General features: G+C 44.6%; 1 protein-coding gene across 3 annotated transcripts in view; it reads right to left on the bottom strand.

Annotated features, from left to right (window-relative positions):
- The window catches only part of LRP4 (LDL receptor related protein 4), an 84,524-nt gene extending 72,363 nt beyond the window's left edge, over window positions 1-12,161 (bottom strand). For all 3 annotated transcript variants that reach the window (XM_059474257.1, XM_059474258.1, XM_059474259.1), the window contains exon 1: window positions 11,983-12,161. In XM_059474257.1, coding sequence (XP_059330240.1) covers window positions 11,983-12,067 — 85 coding nt within the window. In that variant the 5' untranslated portion in view covers window positions 12,068-12,161. The remainder of the gene's footprint in view (window positions 1-11,982) is intronic.
- Between the last annotated feature and the right edge of the window lie 490 nt (window positions 12,162-12,651).

Below are 12,651 nucleotides of genomic sequence, written 5' to 3'. Positions count from 1 at the left end.
CCTGGGCCAAGGAGGCCCAGCAGCTAGAGGCCAAGCCACACACACTGTAGGCAGAGAAGAAGAACCCTCAGCAGTGACAACATCCTAGTATCCCTGCCAAAAAAATTTCTCTCAGAGAAGTCAAGTTTTACTAAAATAAAAGGGAGCAGGAGCAAAAACTCCTCTAATTCTGCTATTCCAAAACATGAGCGATATATTACCATAAAACTGTATTTTGATGAGAATATTTCCCAGAAAGCAAGGTTATACTAAAACCTACTCTGAATCAGTAACATGCCGTTGTAAGTCATTTGGAGCTGCATTCTTAGTGCCACCAGAAACAAGCTATGAACTGTGTCCAGGCAAACCAGACCTCCACAGTAAAGCCCACTGTTTAATTGTTTTAAGCAATGTGTTTAATTTACCAAGTTTAAACAGGAGGAGAGGACTGAATTGATAGATATGAAAGAACAGAGGATTGCCAAAATGCAATTCATGATCAGTAAGTCATCTTTCTAGGATCCTTGCAAAAGACATGGATCTGGAGAAAGGCAAGTGGGTGATAACTGGGACAGTTGGAACATTGTTTATTTCCTGTTAGCAAAGACAGCAGTTCAGGCCTCCAAGGATAAATCAAATTTCTTAACCAGATGGAAGACATTTCATTTCCAAACATCATCCATACAACAATGGACCACCGAAAGAAAGGAGCCAAATCACAACAGCAACAAGAAAACAAAATTACTAGAGATTTTAAAGATGAGTTCTCATCAAAATTTGCACTTGCAAAGAGCCTCATGTTACATCAGAACTCACACCACATCCCACCACAATCAATTCGGAGACACTTTTATTGGCAAAACCAGCTCTGCAAGTGTTACCCACATGTAAAAAACAGCACGCTTGAGTTTCTTCCAGAAGTGGATTCAACATATGAAGGGCCCATGTCCACAGAGGTTTTAAGAGAAAGGGATACACAGAATGGAGTCCAAGTTTCAAAGAAGAACATTTTATTTATAGTAAGATAAATGTTCTTTGCTCTAATATATTTTGTCTTTTACTCATAAGATTATAAAATTTTCTTCTCAGCCTTTCCTTTTACTTCTCATTCCAACATTTATTGTTTATGGTATTCTCCCTGTATGCAAAGTGCAACCCAAATTGCACATGCCAGCTCAGTATTTGGTAGAATCTGACTTCATTTTCCACATTTCACTTGGCACTAAGTGCCAGCAGAATAACTTTTTACAATAACTTATGGCAGTTTAGTTGGCTAACAGGTTTGGACTTTTTTTTCTGCTACAGAAACTTGTGTTCTGGCTTAGATTCTGACTAGTTTCTCATGTGAATTTTGGACAAAATTAGTTGCTTCCCAAGCCTCAAAAGGAGTGTCAAACCCCAGAAACAATGTTTTCATAGGCATGGATAGCATTTTCATTTGGTTTCAGCCTATGGCTCTCCTGTGCTATTAGGTGGAGACAATTTTTGCTGTTTCGGATAAGATTGCATAAAAAGAATTGGTTTTGCTGCTGCCAGGATCAGCAGTGGGAATCCTCCCAGTCCTACTCTATAGTAATCATTACACAGATCTCTAGATCCAGTAACTTCATGTCTTTGCATATCTGAAAATAAAAAAGTTTACCTCCCTTTGGTTACAAGGGAAGAACATTCAGAGCTCTGGAGTTCGTTCTTGTGGGAGTCAAATATTTAATTTACTCTTGATTAGTATAGGAGGAAAATCTCAGCAGTGTATTCACTTCTAATGGTTTGAACAGTTCAAACATGCCCTACTTGCTAGGGCCACTAACGCAGCCAGCACAGTCACACAAAGCCTTAAGCATGCAAAGGTTCCTGAGGCTCCTTATGGTGGGGCTGTAGAGGGTCTGTGCTGTCTACCCACCCCATCCCATAACAGGTAATATTCTCCTTAAGGAGCTACTGTCATTCTGCTCCTGTGAGCCAGTCCCCTTCTGCTTGTCTCTAAAGGGCATGGAGCCATAAAGCACATATGTTAGAGACTATGGTATGCAGCCTGCACAGTCAGAAAAGCTGGCTCCTTAGGCTACCTGGTCTTCTAGGGTGTAACTCCAATGGCCCTCTGTCCTCACAACACTTCAAGAAGCAGTTTTAGCATTGCCACCACATTTAGTTTAAGATCTTGACATAGGACGTAAAGCATGTTGTTACAGTGTTGTTCAAGAAAAACCCAAGACAAACCCAGACAACACTCCACACCTTCCCCAGATGACCCTGCAGGACCAATGCACCGCAGTACCTTAGCCAGCTAACGTAGGTGTTTTGGCAGCTGTCCCAGTCACTTAATCGAAGCCTGAGCTCACAGGCTGCTTTGCCCGAGCACGTAAATCAAGACGTACATACCAAAGATGGCATCTCTGCCTCGCTCCCTTCCTTGCTCGAAGGCTACTGTGTGAGCACTGTTTATTTTTATCCTTCAATTCATGAACTGTACATAGGTCTAATTTGCCCTGTATCTCCCATTATTTCTATATTGTAACTGTTAACTTTCCACCTTGTGTACCCAATTAAGTGGGGGACTGCCAAGCATTTAAAGGAGGCAAGTGTCTGCCACCCCTTCTTTCTTGCCAGTCTGCTCTAAAGCATCATCACGAAAACTGCTCACAGGTCCTTTCTCAAAAAATAATCATCTGAGTTTCTCTTATTCTTCCATATTACCATCACCAAGTTTGCTTCTCCAGCACAACCAACCAAGAAAAGGTTACTACAGTGTATCACAGGAATTGTCCTCTTTTTTTTTTTTTTTTTTTTTTTTTTTTTTAGACATTCCTTTAAAGCTTAAAAGTTTGCTCCCAAACGGGTAAACAACTAACCATAACAAGGCAAGAAAAGAAGCACCAAAACAACATTCAACATTTTCTAGGGACAATTGACTGGAAAGCTTAAACCTAAGAAATTTACTTATTTTGTTTTAGTCTGGAATTTGCCCTAGGAGCAACAGAAGATTACAGCTCCTCCTCTTCCAGGTCACAGAAGGCAGATCACAAACAAGAGAAACCTCAGAGAAATAACAGGCTTCTCCTGTTAGTGAGCAAGCTGCTTCAAGCCAAAGGTTGTAGTTGAAGATTGCAGAAGTCCAGGAACACCAGGGTTCTTCTTGCTTGAATACTGGTAGCATAGAAATTATTCAGCGTAACTGTAAAGATGCAAAGATGACAAATCTGCCCTTTTGGAGGAGCTGAGGCACAGGCAGGGGATCCACCTGCTTCCCAGCTAAAAGAACATAGTGCCTGGGAAAAAAAAAATCAACAAAACAAACAAAAACAAACCCCCTAAAACTAACAGCTATCACCCAAAAGGCCTAAAGGTCTTCTCCAAAAGGCCTAAGGGTTTTCTGTTGTTTAAGGTAATGCTGATTGCAGGTCTGAATTCTTCCATACACTCAAAAATGCAGTGAACAAAGGCCTACAGACAGTATTGACTCATGAGTGGTGACAGTTCAAACTGGAACACACGAGGTTACCACCCTTGTGGTGGAGACAACTGCTCAGCAATCAGCTCTTCATGACTCAACACCCTCCTGCAGCTGCTGTTCACTGCATCAGGGAAGAAGTCAGGTGCAGAGGCAGCCTTCCCTAAGATAGCAAAGGGCCACAACCACATCAACCAGACAAATCTGTCCTTCCCAGCTTCCAAGACAATGCCCAAGAAAATTCCCTTCATCACTTCATCTCTGCATGAATACAGCTTTGAGCTCAACCTGGTCTTTCCTTGTATTTAACTTAGGTCTGTTTGCAGGCTAATGACTACTGTTCTTAAAGAACTCCTGACCCAGTCTCTCACTTATTCCTGCATCATGCTTTCTAAGATTTAAACACTGAATACTTCTATTTGAGATCCATGACTAAAATGCAGGTAGTTCTCTAGCATTCCTATTTACCAATGACAATTCTCTCCTGTTTCTTGGCTATTAAAGGCTCCAGAATGGCAGCCTCCAATCTATCTCCCCATTCCCATACTACAAACTCTCTAGATTTCTCTCACAGACAGACTTGTTGTGTTTTTCCTCATGCTAATAGGTACTATGCTGATTAAGGCCCTTTTTATAAAGGCAGCACAAATTAGCAGCATGTTCTTCAGCCACAAGAAGCTCAACTCAGGCTTTTCAAGAGTAGCAGGCTTCAAAAATCACAGTGAAGAGAATACAGTCTTTGAGGCCTCAAAAACCTAATTTCTTAAATTTGTCAAGCTTGAAGAAGTGGCAAAGTCTGAATAACAAAGAAAGGACAGCAGTAAAGCTGGCTTCCTCCTAACAAATGCAGTTTTAATTCAGAGAATTATCCCACCTCCCAGTTCATCCTCAGAAGCCTGGAACAGAAGCAGGAAATTACAACCCCAAGACTTCCCTCTCTTTTTTTTTTTTTTCGCTGCTCTCAGAGTTGCAAAGAAAGGATTTGACTATTCAGCAGTTATGGAAATTCAGAACTAAAATTGGGTGGGAGCACAAAGGAGAAAAAAAAAAGAAAGAAGGTGTGTCTTTATTTTATTCTAATCCTAGATCCCACGAGACCGTTCTGATATACTGAACGGCTGCACCTTAAGCAAGAACCTGTCCCAGCACTACCAGCTGTCACCAAGTCAAATGAACTGACAGAGCTGGAGATTCAGGCTAAAGGAGCAGAGTGTGTATTTCCCTCTAACCTCGCACAGTCCCAGGATGCTCCTTACAAGCCTTTCAGAGAAGAAGGCTGAAAACATCAGGTGTCTGTGTTTTAACTGTTCACTATAGTGACTCACTCTTTCACACAGCAATTCTTAACAAGGAAGGGGAAGAGAAGTAGGCTGCTTTTCCAGGAAAGGAGCAATTTTCTGCCACCAGACTTACACTTGTTTCTATATTCAGACTTCTTACCAAACCCATAGTAATGTCCTATTCTCTCTTGATGCTTTTGTCCAAGCAATTATCTCAAAAGTTCTACCTTCTCACTTCAGTTCTGCCCTCCCAATTTCATACACTTTTCCAGACAACACTGTCTGCCAAAATACCTTCTGGGACATCCCACTCAAAAATCCTTCCAGCTAATGTACTCCCAAGGCCGACAGTTCCATCACCACCTCTGTCTGCAGTGGTGGAATGTGGAATCTATCTCATGGGCTCACCCTCACAGTGTTCTGCTAACAGTCTCCCTTTCCACCTCTGACTCCATTGCCAGGCTCCTAATATTTCATAAAACCACTCCATTAGGTCAGGGACTCTACTGTCACGGATTCCTAACAATTTGTCACATCCTCCTTTAAAGCATTAGTAAAATAAGTCTTTCCCTGTCTCAGCAGTTAAATTATGCTCAATGCTCATCTTCACTTTCAAAATTTCCATCTTTTATCCTACCTAATTAACAACGCTTTCTGCCATCAGATCCCACATAATTACTCCACTTGGATTTCCTTACACGACTCTTCTGTTCCTTTGCCAGCTCAAATCCTTGGCTCTCATTTCCAAAATGCCTATCTTTGCTTCTGTTAATATCTATACTCCTATATCCCTTTACCTTCTTCTCATGGTTTACACTACTCTTGCATTTACTTCCTCATCCTTATTTACACAGCTACCAGCTTTCAGTAGTCTTTGATGCCAACTCCTACCCAAAACCTCTCTCTATCATCATTCTAAGAAGTGATTGGAATGAAAAACTTTGGAAGCTTTTCCCATTAAATCAAAGCTAAAGGAAATTTAATTAGAAAGCAATACAATTTTAATATTGACCTTATCTATCCCAGTAGAATTATCATACCCCCTGATCCTTATCAGATGTCAGATGTCCAATTAAGACTATAAAGCCTTTGGGGCAAATGTAGCCCTTCCTTCATGTTACACAGAGACACAGCACCTAGACCAATCCTTAAGTTAAGAAAAACACCTTGGAAAGTCAAAGAACTTGATTTTGCCAAGGGCAACACCACTCCACTGTGATTTGGAAATTACGAGAGAAGTTAAAAGTCCTCACTCTCTGAAAGTTCAAAATGCAAGAATAGGGTTCCCCTCAAGAGAAATAATGTTGGACCATGTCTGAGAGGAGCGGGGTACAGAATGCACTGAAAAGGTTTTTCCATGGTATCTCTAGCTCCTTCCTGCCTCAAATCTCCAAAGCCATCACTTATCCACTTCGAAACAGCAGGAGAGTCACTTCTTTTTTCCTCATCTCTCCAGAAGAAGCATAGCAGAAATAAACCTTGAGTGATAAATTATGAACCACTTTTGTGTGGCTGCCTCTTGGCCAGACAGGAAATTTTTCTCCCAAAGCCTTTTGTTTCCAGCTTTGATCCCAGTGTTGGATCCGCTCTGTTCAGCATGGAGGTGAAGGGAGAGCTGACACAGGCCAAGTTCAGGCTTACTGCAAGTCACAGTCAGATCTTCCATTAGCCTTCTACCCTCCCCCTTTCCAACTGGAACTCTCCTTGAGTTTGAAAAGATCCTATTAAACATTTTCCAGAGGGCCTTACAGAGGATACATTATTTTGATGGATGCTGGGGCTAAAGGAGGAGGATTTCTAAGTACAGTGAAATAATGGAGTTTGTTCTAATGGGTTTAAGAGATGCCCGGGGGCACCAAGTAAGTTCCTTCTCTGCAAATCAAAAACACAGAAGACCAGAAAATGGAGCCGAACAACTGAACGCCAGGAAGCGGGGAAATCGGGCTCTATTTAACTGCTGCTCTTGGTTACAGCCAACTTCAGGCTGCTTGGAAAAACAGCACACACACATATCACTGGCACAAACTTAACAGGAGGAAACAAAGAGACAACAGGGGTCAAACTAGGGGTGGCAAGTAGGAGAAGGATGCAAGGCTGGGTCCCCACCCCCTACCAGAGAGTCGGATCAATTATCCTTGAATACTAACAAGATTTCTGATTAAAGAACTGCTGCTATGCAATAGAAACAGAAAGCTCCAGCAGCTGGGAGGGGCTGTCAGGCAGTAACAAAGAGACACAGAAGACTATGCCCTGCTAGGGCATACTGAGGAAGTCACCATGCTGGTAGCCAGGAGAGGGGTCTCCCCTGCCTGGAGTCATGATAACGTCTCACTGCTGGCAGATTTAACTTCAAGAGTAAAATTCCACCTTGACACTACAGAACATGGGGGCTGTTTTCAGGCAAATATTTTATCTACTGGAAGCTTTGCTGGACAACAGTTCCTTATACAGCCTCATCATTACAGTACAGGAAGGTGAATTCTACTCTAACCTATTCAGGGAAAAAATCTGGTGCTTTTTACTTCTGAGTATTGCAACAATAGAAAGTTGCTATCAACATACAACAGCTTGAGAAACAAGATCTGCGCTGTCTTTGGTCATATACATTTTGACAAAACTCCAGCTAGCAGTGCAAACACTGAATATGCACCTACATTGCTGTCCTTTAATCTTAATGGTTTGTGACTTGCTGACTGGTGGCTAATACCAGAAGAACCTAATCACCTAAGAACCTCATGACAGACAAAGCTTCTGTTACTACTTTTCAACCCACAGGTGTGCTAACATGCTTATACCAGAATGCTTAATGCATCTCATGCCATCAGAATAGGGCTCATGATACTTCCATTCCCTTTTTTTCTTTATCTTCTATATTAAATTACCTAATTCCCTGACATGAGGAATTTCAGTCATTCACAATTCAGCACTATAAAATTCAACAAACATCAGCTCCATTTGATGTTAATAAAGTCTTTATGAAAACTTCTTTTCCTGCCCTTACACAGTGAGTCTCCTTTCATCTAGGGTCTCAACAGCCAAGGATATCTGCTGCTCACAGAAAGACTGATTGCAGCTCAAGAGTCCCCCAGACTAGATGCAAAGGCTGGAACACTTCAGCATCTATCAGACAGCTCTGCACAAGAGAGGCAAAAAAACATGCCTGGAAAGCTAAAAAACCCGAACATGAATTCACTCACAACAGGAGGGCAGTCAAATACTCCCAGATAACAGTCCCAGAGCAACCAGATATAAAGCATGAATAAACCACAAGTCTACAGAATAACAAGCTCCTGCATCCATATGCTTACTATCTTTAGTACAAGGAAATGGAAATCTACAGACAGAAGAAAGAAGAGATTCAAGGAGCATTACAGTGCCCAGTTTTCACTCAGTAGAGACAACAAAATCCCATAAAAGAGTAATACCTAACCTAACAGCAATGGCAAAGAACCATTGACACCACAGACACAAAAGTAAGAGCCTAACCACCAAGGACATGAGATTTGTGGATGACAATTACATTACTGTTTCTTGCCCTGCTTTGTGTGAAACACAGACAGCCACTAAATACAGTATACCATTTAAAGGAGTGGGTTTGTTGTATATCAGAGCTCCAGCTCTGGATGTTTTATCAGGTAAAGCCAGACACCTTAAAAGATGGTCAGCTTAAGTCTAATATATACCATCTGATTATGTAAACCCATATAACAAAACATCACAAAAAGCTAAGCCACAAATAATGGAGGACTAGAGAAATAAAGTATCCACCTTTCTTTTATATTTCTTTTAATAATACTTTATTTACCAATTCACCCTTTCCAACAGAGTCAGTAAAATTTCTGTGGTTTTATGATCTTTTGACCATCAGCGAGAGAAATGTAAGTATTATTAAAAAGAGAAATAGTCACAAGCAGCAAAGGAATTCAATGAAGCTGCAGAACATGCACTTACTATATAAACCTATTTTTAAAACCTTGACTGGTTTTTAAGATAATATCTCTTTATCAGCTTTTATAAGTGTTATGAAGCATACATTCTATTGTGTTTGACTGTAAGTTGCATTCTAGGGCAAATGGAGTTGGCCTTGGGCAAGACAATTTCTACTTCACTTCCCACATTTACAAAACAAGAATAATATTTGCCTATTTCACAAGAGTGCACGAAGATTCAAGAGCACTATCAGACTACAGATCATTCTCACAGAATTAATGTTTTAACTATTTTTTAATGTTAATTTCACTAGTCTGTTGAGCATTTACAAGTAAAAACAAAATACAAATCACTTTGATTTCTTTTCTAGTTAACATACAGCACGTACTGTTTTCTCGTTTGAACTACAAACAACTGGATAATGTTTGTATCTAACCACTTTTTCCTTCTGTAATTTCAAGGAATACAATGTAGAAAAACAACCACCAGTTTTCTGCAATCATATTTTGCGGCCCACATGAACAGAATATCCCTTTTCAAGGTTCACAAGACATTCTGGAAATGCAAACACTTTATGCAACTATGCACCTATTAATTTTGCACCTATTAATATAAATTGCTGCATACACCCACACTTCCAAGACATAAGAAGAGTTTCTCTATTGCAGAAAACAGTGCTATAGCACACAACTGAAAGCTTCTAGAAAGAGAATATAAAAAAAAATTGGTTATATATACTAAATAAAACAGTTACGCTAACTTCATACTGGAAGATTTATGCCATATGCTTTTCCACTATGTTTTAGTGGATGGAATTGTCAAAAGCAAAACAAAAAACCATCACTTGTCACCACCTGCAGCACATTGCTCGTCATTTTAGAAATACAGAAAAAACCATCACCACTCTGGAAAAAAAAATATTCAAGATAATTCAGGGTGATCAAGAGATCTCTGAATATCATCCAAATTGATGATTCAGCAAACCCTGGCACTCTCAGCACACCCAGGAAGGACATTATCAGCTCCAAGTTGACAAATGGGTGCTTTACACTTGGCTAATAGCTGCAGAACCAACAGCAATGCCAGGCAGTTGAAACTCTGATTCCCACTGCAAAATATACTTCCACAGAAGCAATATGTTTAGGTTTCCAACTATAAAACATAGTCAAGATGTTTCAGAAGTGAATCTCTGATATTAGCTATGTATTGTTCTGACAGAGCTCCAGGAGCCAAAACAGCAAACACATCAGCCAGACGGGTTCTGTGACATTCTGTATTTATACTAACACAGACCATCTTAACATCAGGTCTTCTTTGCTCTAGCCACCAGCAGTGCTTGACATGAGCATTAAATTCCCTCTCTATACCTGTTTTTACCTGCAGTGCACTTTTCCAAGAGCTCATGATACTTGCAGACCTCTTTTGTTGGTTTGGGGATTTTTTGGCACAGACTTATCCAGTTTGATCTGCCACTATCCACTACAAAAGAGTCAAAGGTCAGTCTTGCAGACTTGCTTGCTCTACGCTGTCCTGTACTGAGGCAGAGCAGTGAATGACCAAGAGTTTCTAACAGCTTACCTGTTCAGCATCACAACTTCCGTGAATGCTTTGTGACAGTTAAGCTGCACGCCACCCCTGCAGGTACTTCTAAGGGACAACTTGGAAAATTTTCTAGCTAAGTCAAAGAACACAGACTCATCACAAACTTTGGCATTTTCTCTGCCACCTCAGTCCTAGTATCTCCTCATGTTTGTTCCTACTTCAAATAGAAAAAAGATTGTTCAGGAATTGTGTCCTTATTGCAAAATTGTGTCCTTATTTCCTCATATTTTGATGTAGGAAAGAGGATATTCACTTCTGGAAGCAGCTGGCACGTGCAAACATAAACTCACAGTCACCCGACAAGAAGATACAAAAGTGCACTGATGGGAAAACTACTTGAAAGAGAAACAAACTGCCATAAAAAAAGCATCCTAGAGACATCAAGGAACAACCACCTACTAGCAAACTTGCATTTTACAATCAGACATCCCCCACATGGCTGTTAACAGCCCAGACACATTAACTAGGAGCACCTGGGTAACAGCCAAAACAAAACACATGCAGATCTGTACCTACACTAAGATCTCTCTTTTAGATCCTTCTCACTCCTAGAGGGCAGCTAAGTATCTGTGTGGCATGGGGGAACTCAAGAGTCCTTGTGGCTCCTAAAAAGCAGGCTTTCTGATACACAGCACTACAGCCCTCTCTAGTCAGTCTATCCAAGTTAGCTTAGCACACTCTTCAAAACTGCCTGCAATTAGTTTTTTTGTTAGAAGAGAAATAATATTACTTGAAACCCAAACTTCCTATGATTGTGCCCCAGGGGCAATACTTGTAGAATGATGGAGGTCAGCAGCACTACTGCAAATGCTTCCTGTAATTTCAGAGTAGCACAGGAGAAAACGGATGGGTGAAATTATACAGCAGCTGCCAAAGCAGTGAAGGGAAAGAAATGAGGTACGCATCTCCTCTCACACCCCTCCCCCAAAAGCCTTCTAACTCTTTATAAACAATTTTGCGAATCGTTTGGATGTTTTCTTCTCCACCGGGCGCATTTGTAAAATCAAGAACCACGGCACAAGACGAAGAAACAGCAGATGTCAGTTGATAGAGCAACCACAAAGCTAAAGTTTTCATGGAGAGACTTGATGAGACTACCTCCCGGCTCGCTAGGAGCGCAGCGAAAGCCTCCCCTCATCACTATTTTTGGTACTCCTGCTCTGGCCCCACTGTGCCAGGGCGCTGAGGGAGGACTCCCAGTCCCCGCCGAGGCGAGGCAGGTTGCCCGGGGCGCCGCCGCGGAGCCGGGCTGTACCTTTAAGGGGCCCGTCGCGGCGGGTGCGCGGCTGCATTCCTGCTCCGGAGCGGCGGCTGTCCCGACACGCCGGGCACGGCAGCCTGCGAGGCAACCTGCGCGCCCGCCCCGGCCCGGCCCGCCGCTCGCACCGCGGGAACAAAGCCCGCGCCCGCCGCCGCCAAACTTCCGCGGGGGGCAGCGGCCGCGTGGGCTCCGGGGCAGCGCCTCTCCGCGCCCCGCGCTCCGGCCTGCCGGGGCACTCCGCCGGCTCCAGCCCGCCGCGACACGCGAAGGCGAGAGCCCCGCGTCCGGGCGCGGGACGGGGCGCGGACAAAGCGCGGCGGGGCGGCGCAGGGCAGGGCTCCCCGCCCGGCGGGCGCGGGCAGGTGAGCGGCGCGGCCGGGCAGGGCTCTCCGCCCGGGCGCGGATCTCCGCCGCCGAGCCCGGGACGGCAGCCGGGCCCCCCGCGCTGCCGCGGGGCAGAGCGTGCCGCGGCAGCCGCTTACCTCTGGAGCGGAGCAGCGCTCCCAGCAGCACCAGCAGGAGCTGCGGAGACGCGGGCAGGAGACAACCCCCGCCGCGCCGCCTCATGGTGGCAGCGCCCCGGCCCCGTGCCCGGGCCGCCCGCAGCGACGTCGCGGGCTCCTCCTGCGCGGAGCACCCCGACACGACCGCCGCTCGCTCCGTCCGCAGCCGCGGCACTCCGGGGCCGGGGGCTCCCTCCCCGCTCCGCCCGCCCAGGCCCGGCCCCGAAGGAGGAGCTCTGCCGGGGCAGCCCCCGCCCCGCTCCCCCCAGCGCCGAGGCACTTCGCAAACTTTCGGCGAGGCAGAGGCGGTTCCGTGGCGGAGGCTCCGCGGCGAAACGCGCACCTCCCTTCCCCACCCCGAGGGGCCGTCACCTCGGCGAGACCCTTGGGCTCGCCCAGAGCACCCCGGACGCCCTCAGTCCTTGCTCCCGGTACAGCTCCCTCGCCGCGGGCGGGGAAGCCCTTCCCAAAGCGGCTCCGGTGCTCGGGGCCGTCGGTGTCGGCTCTCCCTGTCCCAACTCCCGCAGCATCGCCAAGGAACATCGCTCCAGGGTCTCGGCTGCCCGCAGCAGGGCTGCCCGGTATCCTCCGGTCCCAGCCCGCTGCCACCGCTTCCCGACTTGTGCGAGCCTGCTGTACCCAGGACAA

The sequence above is a fragment of the Ammospiza nelsoni genome, chromosome 6, assembly GCF_027579445.1.
Source record: "Ammospiza nelsoni isolate bAmmNel1 chromosome 6, bAmmNel1.pri, whole genome shotgun sequence".
Taxonomy (NCBI): Eukaryota; Metazoa; Chordata; class Aves; order Passeriformes; family Passerellidae; genus Ammospiza; species Ammospiza nelsoni.
Note: the sequence above shows the minus strand (reverse complement) of the source record. Positions and strands in the feature narration are given on the sequence as shown.